The following is a 12,473-nucleotide window of genomic DNA, read 5'->3' on the forward strand; positions in this document are numbered from 1 at the left end:
TTCTGCAAGCATTGCCAGGACTGGCAAAAAATATGTATTAAATCTCGAGCCTCTCTAACAAATGGAAAAGAGCTGAAGTGTTTATCAGAGCCAACTCCTTTAGACAGAAGAAGCCAGCTTTTGGCACTCACAGTACACAGGCTAATCCTAAACAGCATTTCCCCCAAACAATAGCAAGGATCCCTCGCTCGCTATCTGCACCCCAACCTTCCACACGGGCCCTATCAGCAATGTGTCAGCAGCTCAGCACGGACCTCCTGAAGTCACTTATTAACCGGATATTTAAAAGCCGTTCATGCCCTAAAAAAATCATCACACCACCATCCCTATCCTCTGAGATCTGCCTCACACATTTATGAAATATAACAGAGCTACCGCAGCGTGACTCTCTGGTCGGTCTGGATCTCTCATGCAGACAGGGCAGTTGTCATCACAAAAATTCTCTCAGTATTCCCTATTGTTTTCCCCTTCCAAGACCAAGATACAGATAGAAGAGGTATAGATATGCACACAGGGACCTGTACTCAACCACCGAACACCTCCTGTCAAGGAGTGCAGCTGATCGCTCTTACCGGAGTCGTGCTGCTTCCTCCGTAGAAAGTGACTTCCTCCCAGGTGACGATGAAGATCCAGACGGCAGAGAAAGAGGCCATGTCTTTGAAGTGCTTGCGGATGTCTTTGGAGGCTCTCCGCAGCAGCTCAGGGTCCGTGCTCTCCCTGTAGTAGATCTCCCCGCGGATGCCGTTGTGCACATCTGCCCAGAAAGGCGCGACGAAGGCCCGGCCGTCTGTCAGGGGAAAGGCTTCAGGCGTGAACTGGCTGACCAGCGCGTTGAAGGAAATCACGCCGTTGTTGTTGACCTGCGGAAAGACAGCCGCTGGCATTTGAGCAAGCCTTCTGCTGGATTCTCAGAAAACGTGGGACGAGCCACTTTTGGCTGTAGGTGGCTTATATACTGACAGCCATGAGACAGCCTGGCCATCTAAGCAAAGATCTGACTTCATCCTACCAGTGGTGGCCAAAGGCTGAGGGCAGGAAGCCCCAGATGAGAGAAAACCCAGAAAAGTCTGCAAAACAGGGCTCCTACGGGCCAGCACAGGAGAGGCAGCCATCAGAGCGGGATGGCACCTGGCTGGGACCCTGCCTGCGGAAGAACCTGGCATTTTATATCCCGCTTTGGACTGGGCACACTCACAGAGACCAGCTCACCACAAAACAGGGGTGCTCTGGGTGTCTGGCATACGGTCATGCTAATTTAGGCCCTTGTCTAAGGCACTGTTTTGATGTGCTCAGGTGAACCCTCTCTTAGCCCAGCCTGGAGGAGCTGCTGTCCCCTTTGCCAGGCTTTTGCCGTGTCATCGTCTGAGAACAGGAGCAACCCGTCCTTGTCTCGGGCACCTACATGCGGGCCCAACCGTTACCCCTTTTTTTCCCCTGCAGGTCTCTGCATGTTCTTGTTTCTTGTCATGTAACAGGAATAATGTTCCTTGTGTCAAGGCCTAAGCTTTGCTGTATCATTTAATCACCTACAAAGAAAATTTATTGCCTTTTATATTCCTTCCCCATGAACATTAGCCCATTAAAAATACCTTTGACTTTCTTAATCATAAAACCTATCAGTTCATGAAATCTAAGAACTTGTCAGGTAGGTGCTAATAAATCTTCCGATTCCTGAAGGGGAGAGAGTGCTTAAAATGCAGCCGCTAATGGCAAGGAAAGAATAAAGGAAGCTCTGCTTCTCCACTTACATAAATGCTTCTGTACGGGGCTCCGAAAAAGATGAATGGGATGGAGATCTTGATCTCGGAAGAGCTTCCATCATCAACTTTGGGCGTTTTTGTGTCGTTCTGCCAGAACGGATACAGACTCGCCATGCTGTGAGCTGGAAGGAGAGAGAGAGAAGAGAGTCCTTATGGCAATGCCAGGGCTGGTTCTGACTTCAGAGAGGCCACAGTGGAGGCCCTGGGGTTGCCTATCCCCAAATGCTGACCTCCTGTGAAGAGTGAAATAGCTCCTTGCCCTCAGCTCCTTCTGCTGAAGGTTTGCTGGCCACCAGCCTGCACCTAAGTCCTGGGGCTTCAGGATGGGGTGAAACCCCACGCTGTGCACTTGAGGCAGCAGCCTAACAGTGAACAGACACACTGGGACTCGGCCACGATGCCAAATTCTGATGGCTGCTGCTGAGTTAAACAGCACCGTGGCACACAACACACGTTCGGACATAAAGGAAGGTGGCGTGTGGCAGTGTCCGAGCCGCAAGCCTGGTTTCAGGTATATCCAAAGGGCTGCAGCAGGTACTAAAACAAATCATTTCACAGCTGTTGCACACCTGATGAGTTATTATAGCTGGGGCATAGCTACGAGACACAGGTTTTACTTCTTTTCTAATCAGCAAACTCATGCCAGCTTCTTCAGCACTACTAGTGAGACACTGCCACGCACTGCCTCATGCAGCCGAGCGGCCCAGAAAGCCCCACTGATGGTGATTTTTGCCCTGGTGGCATTTCCCATAGGTGAATTGGTGGCTGCATTTCCCACACGAGGAAAGAGAGACACAGCTTTTGCCTGAGCAGGAAAACAGCTTCCTGATTTCCCAGCTCCCCAGGTTTCCCTTGCTGGGGTCCTCAAGTTGGCCACACATCCAGTACCAGCCCCATGGTGCACATCTGCCACATTACCAAACTACAGAGGCTTTTGCTGCCCATACCAGCTCCGCTTGCCCTTCTTCAAATGGAAACATGACAAAAATTCATTTCTCACTACCTCCAACCACGCCGTTTCGCTATGGCTCACCCAATTTGCCTTTTACTGGGTGTAGGTTGGTCGGCCTGCTCAGTTGGTTGGCCTGCTCAGCAGTCCTTACACCAGAAATCATTAAAACTCCTATTTTGTAGCCACGTGCCAGACCATCACCACCTCTGGAGTGCCCTGTGTGCGCACACACAGCCCTATAGGTGATATATACATGCACGTATACGTAAAACACCCATCGAGCTCGACAACTTCTGTGGCCGGTATATCCCGCCAGCTCCGTATGCAGCGCAGCACGCCAGCTCCTCGTTTAATGTAAACTGTGGCCGCTTCATTGCTCTCAATGAAGCGAGGGCCATTTGCGCAGGCGGCCGATCCATCTCCCACGAAGCAAGCTGCCACTCGTGCAAAATTAGCACCTGTGCTTATCCACCAAGGGCCACCGATCTCTCTGCTTAGCGCTCACCCTTAAAACAGGCGGTTTCTCCCTCCCTGTGGGAAACACCAAATTCACCCTGGTTCTTGTCCTTGCACCAGCAAAGGGGCGTTTTCCACAGCCACTTTCCCAGCACAGCTGAGGAGTGTCAGCCTCCCAGCACCTGAGTGGGACATACTCACCTCTCTGTCGTGCTGTTAGCACCAAGAGGGCCACCCAGGTGCCGAGAAACGATCGCTTGTTCATCCTACAGGAAGGAAAGAAACCCAGAGCTGCATCACATCGGTAGGAAACCGTGGGTGACACCAGACATTTCAGAGATGGAGGTCCCTCACCCGCCAGGCAGACCCAAAACGCCTACACCGTTAAGCTGTGCAATGAGACGTCCCTAGCGATAACAGCAAATCGCCCCGCAGGTATTGTCAAAGCAAGCCCATAACCACACCAGAGAGCTGCTGCTAATTTCACACAGCCTTTGGAAGCTGCAGATAGCCCCAGCTCTCCATGGGCAGTTCAAAACTCTCCCGACAGTTCAAAAGCAATTCCTCCCTGATGCGCTCAGCGCGAAGATGGACGATTCTGCCCGACTCCAGACGTGAGAGCTGCCGTGTGCTCCCATAGTTCAGGGGCTTCACAGGGTGCTTTGGCTAATCCTGTGCGCTGGCTGCTAGCACAACGATCGCTTACCGGTTTTGATGAGCGTGGAGGAAGCACAAACATTTACACAGCTGGGCAACTCCTTGCCGTACAGGAATCAATGACAGGGAGAGAAGCAGGTACGGGGCTGGGGAAATGAAAGCTCAATCCTGTGCCAACTTTAATTCCTTCTGTGCCTAATGCAATTTGTTACTCATTATTAATCCAATAGAAAATATTGCTAAAACACCTGCTTCGATTTCTTTGCCCGTCGCTTCCATTCATTACACACCGGCACGGCTCCTGCAGAGCTCCCAGGAAGGTGCCCTGTGTTCCCAGCATGTGTGTGCGCCCGCCGGAGAAGTACACGATCATCTTCAGACACCAGCCATGACTACACATTACGTACAGCCTTAGTTATACCAGCCTCTCTGCCTTCTCAGCTTTGTGTATCACATGCGTTTCAGTTGTGGGGACACAGCAGCTACAAAACCTCACGTCTCTTTCTGCTCTTCCTATAGGTCTGTTCCTAAAACATACAGGGAGCAACAGATCCGACTCCTCCTAAGTATGCCCACATACATAACTACAGTGGGGAACATGCCATCGTCTGTCCCACTCTGCTGCCACTTGACTCCCATTACCGGGAGCTCGGAAAGCGTGAAACAGGGTGGAAGGAAAGAGAGGAGCACTCAGTGTGCCACTCGCATCAATGCTGGCCACAGCCTGCTTCTAACAGCTGTGTCCTCCGTTGAGAAAAACTCATTCCACCAAGGAAAAGTTTGAGCATAATCTCTATCTTGGAAAGATGAAGGCAGGGCAACAGAATTTTAAATAGATGGTAAATCCGAGTCACTGGGGGTTTGTTAGCAGAGACCAAGCACGCAATGACTAGTGGAGACTATCGCAGTGCAAGAGAGACTGAGACTGAGACCACATGGGAGACGTGACAGACAATAAAGAACATGTTACTTAACGTATCACATGCAAAAATACGATTTTTTAGGTATAGGAAAAGGATTACCAACCTGTTTGGTAGACTAGAGGAGCAGTCAGGTCTGCGGTTTTAGACCAATCCCGGTAGAGCAGGGAGAAATCCTATGTCAATGGAGAATGCATGCCGGTCCTCCTGTGCCAATTATTGCTGACGACTGAAGCGACGTCTCCGTCCCCTCGCTCCTGCGATTGAAAAGTCTGTTTTCTCCAAGGCTGTTCCAGGGCTGGAGCAGTGTTGAGTTGCAATCACCACTGCTGCCTCTATTGATAACCAGCAAGCTAATCTGGAGATCAGATTCTGGCCTGGAGAGGGAGAGAAGCCTCTTTCTTCCCCAAAAGCTCACCCCCTTCAGGTGGATTCAGATGGAAATGTCAGCGAGCCGCAGCTGGGCTCGTGGCTGTGCTGCTCAGCATCACTTTTCGCTGAAGGGAGGAAAAAAAACCACCAAACCTGCTCAGAAGAATTGAGCCCTTTCCTCCTTTGTGTAAGTGAAAAAAAAGCCCCATCTATATAATGTTACAGGATTAGCATTAAACAGTGCTAGGCTTAAAGCACCGCTCAAAGGCAGTGCCCCCAACTTTCAATGGAGTTACTTTACCATCCAAGACTTGCTTTAGTTTCTGTAACACAACTTAGTCCTGCTTTTACAGGTGGAAGAGGAAAAACTTACCCAGGGCAGAGCGCTTTCTCCCAACACACGAGAGGGTTTCATTGCTGTTCGCGTTTCCACCCTCTCTGGAAGGACTGCCTGGTGTTTTCACTGGGGCACTGCTGGGAACGTTGTTAATGTTTTCACTCATACAACCTGCCATTTCCACAGGGATTTTCCCTGCCTCTGGTGTCTGGGCTGCACAGCACACCCGCAAGCACCCGCAGCAGAGGAATTTCGCTGCTGCAGTCCTCTCTGTTGTCCCCTTTCTCTTGCGGGCACCCACAGCCCAGCCTTTCCTCCAACTCCAAGCCTCTGCAAGCCCTGGGGCTTTCTTAGGTACACAACTACCTGAAGGGACAACACTGGGGCTGCCCAAGCTGAGCAGCTACTGGCAATACTTTTATTTCCTCGGTGCTCGGTGGTGGCTGCCGCTTGGTGACCATTTCCACCCCTGATGGGCTGGTTCCCGGAGAGCAGCACCTGCCAAAGGTTCGCAGGCTGCAAGCCTCAAACTGTTACAGAGACCAAAGCTCTTTATCCGAGCTCAATCTGTAGCCCGAGAGAAGATCTCATTCGATTTGATTTGGTTCACATCAATGTCAGATAAGAGAGCGGCAGAGCAGCGGCCCAGGGGTGAAGGATGCGATGGGCTGACACTTGCAGCCTGCATTAAGGCTCAGTTAAGACAGGCGGTGCTCCAACCCCAGCAGTCTGTTATGGGAAAACAGCCATGTTCTGGCCCAACCTTGGCAGAAGAAGGATTCTCCCCTTTGACTTCTGTCTGGGGGCCTTTTACCACCTCTTTTCCCTGCTAGGAGGCAGGTTTTCCTCCTGCGCCCCCCGTACACCCACTCCCTGCCCTTCCGCAGGAGCGAAACGATGCCAGCAGCCAAACAAGGAGGACCAGACCTTTTTCCCAGGACGTGGGGTGCTGCTAGGAGTGTGTTTAGTGAGTTCACCCCCAGTGCTGCATCTTACCTCAGCGGTTTCTTCCCGTCCATCAGTGCACCAGGCAGCACATCACCTCCACAGCAAATACCAGAGTTTGCTTTCTCTTTATCCTCCAAGCTTGCTAGCTGGAAACTTTCTTCTTTTTCTTTTTTTAAAATACATTTATTTTTCTTCCCATTTCTAAGCCAACAACTACTTGAGAAGGGCAGAGGGATCATAAAGCACTGACTGATATTCCAGGGGCAGATTGCTTCCAGCCTGCCACTCCACACACCCTGGCTCTTCCTTTCCCTCCCATACAAATTTTAAGCATTACCAGCCCCAGGAAAATCAATTGGCTCTTCTCATCCTGTTTTGAAAGACACAGAAAACTGGTGAAAATAGGTTTCCCTCTGCTCCTTTGGCAGTTTAATATTCTGGTCCTGTCCATCCCGGGCAAGTCTACACTGATGAAGTTTGATTAGGTCTCACTGTCTCTTTGGGGAGGACTTTGTCTTCTCAGCTATTTTCTTTTGGCTGGGGATGTTCCCATCATGCAGTGCTGAGCACATCAAGGCTGCACAAACAAGCACTTTTTCTCTTTTCTTTTTTTAACCTTCCAGCAGAAAACTTCCTTCCCATGGGTAACCTCAAGAAGAAACATGCATTAAAAGATGAGACAAGGGGGTCTCCAGAGCTACAAGGAGCCAGCCCAGCCCAGGGAAGACGCTCTGGTGAGGGGTTTGCCCAGGAGCTGTGTCCCATCCGGAGGGGCATCGCCCTCCTCCTGCCTCTCCCCAGGGTGGTCTGGTGCAGCATGGGCTAACCCCGTGATTACTGATTTAGTGAGCCACCCTGCCCACTCGTTTTAACCCAGAGGCCGGTCCCACCAAGGACATGGAGCAGGGAACGTCCTTGTTCCTCAGCTGGAGGTGGAGGAGTCACCACCACGGAGAAATGCAGCGCTGAAGAGGTCTAGGTCTTCCAGCACTGCCACTTCTCCTTCTGACAAGCAGCATCTGGCACAAGTGAGGTGGCTGTGCCCCAGCTCAGCGGGCACACAGTCAGCAGAGCAAGAACATCTCAGCGGCTTTCACTCTCCCGAAGGTGCTTGTTAAGATGCAGGTGAGATGGGGGCAAACATTTTCCTTCAGGGAACACGGAAGTGCAAAACTCAGGACACTTTTCTTGTGTAAAAACTTACATAAGTTTATTGAACTGATCCAAACCAATTACCTATTTGGCCTGAATTCCACCGCTAAGTCTGCGAGCGAACCAAAGGCAAGTTGTGGGAGCGGGAAGTACAATCCCCGTGAGAGAAACCAGAATAAAAAACGAGATGGACTTACAGTTCTGCCTTTTGCTTGAAAATTACACACGGATGCATCATTAATAGGGAGCAAGAACAGACCTTCATGTTTAAATTATATCTGAAGTTTCCAGTAACTGCAGAAAAGCAACCACAGAGGCAAAGGCCCGAGATGGCTGAAGCCCCTCTAACGTTGCTCTGGGGAAGGCGTCTCTCTGCGCCTACGGAAGCACCACATTCAAATGAGGGATGCCTGGCTGCCAGGAATACATATTTTAGCCTCCGGGCTGCTTTCAGCACCTCGTTTTGCATTTCCAAATCCGCACACGAACAGAACCCACGGAATCTCATTTACAAGCAGAGCCACCGCGTCGCCTCCTTCAGATTACAGAACCAAAAGCCTCTCCCCAGCTGCAATGAACACCACTACACGTGGTTCCTCCAAGCCGCTCCCAGCCACTGCGGGCCACGCTATCATCTGCCACCAGGATGGACGCAAAACCCAGTAAAAGGGGCTGTAAATCCCACCGAGGGAGCAGAGGACAGTCGCCATGCCATGCGTATTCAAAACATCACCGGTGAAGCGATCTGCCTGAAACGTCTGGTCAAAACATGGATGTTCGATAGGAACGTACCCAAAACCACAATGGCACAGCATCTCATCTCGGTACACGGAGCCGTGCAACACTTTGGTATATAGCTGTCACCTAATTCCTTCTGAACCAGGTGCTTTTCCCACTGTGGAGACTGCCCGCGGCAGACTTTTATGGATGAACCAGCATGAAGAACAAAACAGCTCCTGACAAAAGCAGCCCTCGGATAGACGGACACAAAAGCTGGAGAAGCTTGCAAACCTATTTTGTTTTCTCAAAGGAAGGCGACACACCCAGGGACCTTTTGCTAAAGCGGGTATATGCTGACAGCACCAGGACACAGCCCAATTGATTTAAAGCAAACTGCTAGCCCTCTCAGGACCCTCCTGGCTTCTCCGCACCCACATCAGCCCCAAGCTGCCTGTCTTGCTCAGAGCCCTCCCCTGTCCCCAAGACGTGGTCCCGTTTGGTAGTAACACGGCACACACAAGACCCTCTCCCAGAGGTGTTGCAAAAGGAAGGAGAGCCAGCTTGACGTATTTTGCCACATTGGTTGTGTGCCAATTGGCCCCACTTTTCAAAGTCAGTCATCTGGATGCGTAAACTGTCCCTTTGGAAACATCGACCAGAAACAACCTTATCCCCACAAAGTGGCAAGGTGGTGATATCCTTATCATGCCTTGCACTGGCCTGATCAAAGTGAGCACCACTGACTCGGGTGTGAGCACCAAATCCTCAGCACTACACAGTGCTTGTCGACCTCGTGTGCCCGTAGGTGTTCTCTTTTTCCACCTCCCATCCCCACCAGGTCTGCCATAAACAGAAGTATGATTTACTGACAATTTCTGAGCCGGTGCTGTGACAGCACAGCTCCCTGTGCAGACAGACTGACCTTTCACAGGCAAACGAACCTGGAGTCACATCCTTGGGACTTCCTTAGCATCCCTTTAATGGTCTTTGCTTATTTCCTTCTCTGAAGCAGACATCTCATTGTGCTGAGGAGGTTGGTCAAGAGCTACAGCATCTCATTAATATCAGTTACAATGTCATAAATACACCCACATGGGCAGTTACTGCTCTGTAGAATTGAGTCAGAGATACTTCTGCATCCCCGTCAGTCGCTTACCTCTGACACTGCAGCACCTGAGGGATATCCTACTGAAACTGGAGATAAAAGGGAGAAATAGGCTTCTAATATTAAACAACCATATCTTCATAAAACTTTGTCTTATAACAAAATATCTTATTAAACACAACTTTTCCTATGCGTATGTATGTATATATCATACAGAAGTGTTGGCTTAAGAGTTCTGCTATAAGGCAGCAAATGCCTTTCACTGCCCAAATGGAAAACACATCTTCAGTAAAGCTCTAGCTTATAAAAGCGTCGTCTTATGTTACACTGCCGCCAGCTCCCCGCTTGGTTTTAGGGGTGCCACGGCTCCGCAGCGATGTGCCGCAGCCTCTACTCTACCTACAGCAAGTCTCGCTCCGTTTCCTATTGCTCATCTCCACGGGGCCAGGAGATGGACCTTTTTGGCAGGGGGACGAGACACGAATTAGGAACTTGCCTTCAATCCTCCCATTTTTAATCACTACTCTGGATGTGGAACTACTCACCTCCAAAGGATCCCCACATCCTGAACCTGAAGACTATGAGATAATACTTCATATCCCCTCCCCATCCTACCCCACCCCATGACCTAGGTAAAGTATGAAGAGAAATACACAACTCCAAGAGTATAAAAGGAGCTTGGTGATGTGGACAAAAGCCTCATGGGAAAGAAAGTGCACGTGGGGATAAGGGAGCATTGCAAAATTAAGGTCAGAAGTTCACGTGTAACTAGAGCCCTCACTGCACAGCTTCAACAACTGTTACGCAGCTGCTTATAAGTAGGTGACCTGAAAAGTCTTCAACTCATCAGGGGCACAGAGGAACAAGGGAGAAGACAGGAAAGCGAAACAAGAGATAAAGGAAGGAGGATTTCATTGCACAAGAACGGGAATCTGCTCTGCAGTAAAAAAGGGGGCGAATTCGAGCAGCAGCACGCGACGCCGATGAGGTGCGTGTGGGGGGAAGCCAAGATAGATAGCGAAAACCCGCTTTAAATAAACGTGAGTCTAGTTGCTTTGTTACTCATCTGCTAGGAACTGATCCGAGCCAACACATTCTCCTCGTTCGGACCCTAAGCAGGGACCCCACAGCCAGGGGCCCCGGGGAAAGTGCTTGGTTTCATTTCTGGTGCAACAGCTACAAACACAAACACAAACTTCACTCTTCACTCTCTTCCAGGAGAGCAATTTTAGCCAGTCCACTTCCAGCACAAACTGGTACAAGGCTAAGTGCATACTGGAGGATCTCCTCAGCAATGCGGGGATGAACTGCAGCCGAATTCAAGCCCTTTTTGACCTGTTACTCTAGAGGACCTTCCAACGCAACTCCCGTCCGCCACCTCCCAAAATCCACTCTGCGACGCGCACTGCAAGGGTCCCTCTGTCTCCTAACTGCAAGTGCTACAGGTTGCAAACACCGTGCGAGATGGTACAGAACTCAAAAATGTGGTTTTTCTCCAAAAATCAGAACAGGACAGCGTGGATACAGAGCATGCGTTTTGAAAAGAAATCGCTTCCTTCTACCAGGAGCAGAAGGAAGGGACCTTTCTCTTTCTTTCCCCCATTTTGTGCACTCCTACAAACCAAACCAGTGGAGTAAAGTGGATGCACTAAATACCTGAGCTCTGAATCAAGCAGAATACTGGTTTAGACCTTTTCGGTGAACTCGAGTGCAACAGAAGTTAGAGACAGCACCCAGCTGCAAAAAAACACGTCAGCAAGCTCGAGCCGCAGTCGGACACAGCTAGGCCAAAGGGTGCTCTGGTGGAGCCAAAAACCCCAAGAGTCAGAACAAGGAAAAAACAAGTAAAATCCTGCACCGAGCCATCTTCTCCCCTGTGGGCCCTAGCACTCTTTAGCTTGAACAACTGACCATTCACGCCGAATCACGAGTATACCGGAGCGTCAAAGAAAACATCAAGGTATTGCACACACGGAAACACACGCACTGAAGTCAGTTGTCACCTCAAGGTCACCTGCAGTGGATGGCGGGCATGGTTCTCAGGTCAGGGCACTCCCTCCGGGCTACGAAATCACCTGCTACAGAAACGCAACCAAACCTCAACCAACCGACTGAAATAAAAACCTTGCAAAAAACTCCTTAATGCATGTGTGTGGGTGTGTGGGGGCAGGAGCGTGCACGGGCGTGCACTCACAAGGTCAAAAGAGGCTACTTCGTTCTGGGCTCCACGTAAATTTTATCTCCATCCCGAATGCCGTAGGAATGCAGCGCTCGCGAGCTGTATTTCATCTCCTCGGGACCAAAGGGAGCTTCCTGGTCCAAGTAGAAGAGCAGCATGTTGCTCGTTGACAGCTGCACCACAGTTTTTAAGTGCTTCTTCAACTCCGCCACAGTCTGATCGAGCCGGATCGACATCTCTTCCACCTTGTCTTGGAAGTGAACCTCCACCTTCACGCTGCTCTGCGGCCGCAGATCCACCACTGCCAGGGGCTCCAGCTTCCCGTACTTCGTGACCAGCTCATGATACCTGAGAAAGGAAACAAGCCCACAGTTAGAATCACAGAACGTTAGGGATTGGAAGGGACCTCCAAAGCTCATCCAGTCCAATCCCCCTGCCGGAGCAGGAACACCCAGATGAGGTTGCACAGGAAGGCGTCCAGGCGGGTTTTGAATGTCTCCAGAGAAGGAGACTCCACAACCTCTCTGGGCAGCCTGGGCCAGTGCTCTGTCACCCTCACTGAGAAGAAGTTTCTTCTCAAATTTAAGCGGAACCTCCTGTGTTCCAGTTTGTGTCCGTTACCCCTTGTCCTATCATTGTTTGTCACATTGTTAGGCTGCAGTTGCTCGTACCATAACTGATCAGTTTCCGTTTCACATGATGATACTACCCCACTTTATTCAAAGGTACTCCTAGGTTGCAAAGTCTAAACAAACACCAGCACGGAGAGTACCGTGAGTGGATGACAGGAGGGTAAGCACAGATTCCAAGGCACGATTCAGCTAAAACTCTCTGATGAGAGCTAAAGCAGAACCCAGGCAGCAGTGAGCTGTCCTTATCCTCCGTGTCAGTGACTAGCTGGCATATGGCTCTTCC

The 12,473-nt window shown here is 50.5% G+C and overlaps 2 protein-coding genes across 2 annotated transcripts in view; both read right to left on the minus strand.

Annotated features, from left to right (window-relative positions):
• TECTA (tectorin alpha) overlaps positions 1-3,433 on the minus strand; it is a 19,651-nt gene extending 16,218 nt beyond the window's left edge. The window contains exons 1-3 of the mRNA XM_010186152.1: positions 3,370-3,433; positions 1,749-1,882; positions 573-860 (exon numbers count right to left, since the gene is read on the minus strand). Of these exons, the coding sequence (XP_010184454.1) occupies positions 573-860; positions 1,749-1,882; positions 3,370-3,433 (486 nt within the window). The remainder of the gene's footprint in view (positions 1-572; positions 861-1,748; positions 1,883-3,369) is intronic.
• A 7,864-nt stretch (positions 3,434-11,297) lies between these two features.
• Positions 11,298-12,473, minus strand: part of TBCEL (tubulin folding cofactor E-like) — a 15,223-nt gene continuing 14,047 nt past the window's right edge. Inside the window, exon 7 of the mRNA XM_010186163.1 lies at positions 11,298-11,906. Within this exon, the coding sequence (XP_010184465.1) occupies positions 11,588-11,906 (319 nt within the window). The 3' untranslated portion in view covers positions 11,298-11,587. The remainder of the gene's footprint in view (positions 11,907-12,473) is intronic.

This window comes from Mesitornis unicolor, unplaced genomic scaffold (assembly GCF_000695765.1).
Source record: "Mesitornis unicolor isolate BGI_N332 unplaced genomic scaffold, ASM69576v1 scaffold19170, whole genome shotgun sequence".
Lineage (NCBI taxonomy): Eukaryota > Metazoa > Chordata > Aves > Mesitornithiformes > Mesitornithidae > Mesitornis > Mesitornis unicolor.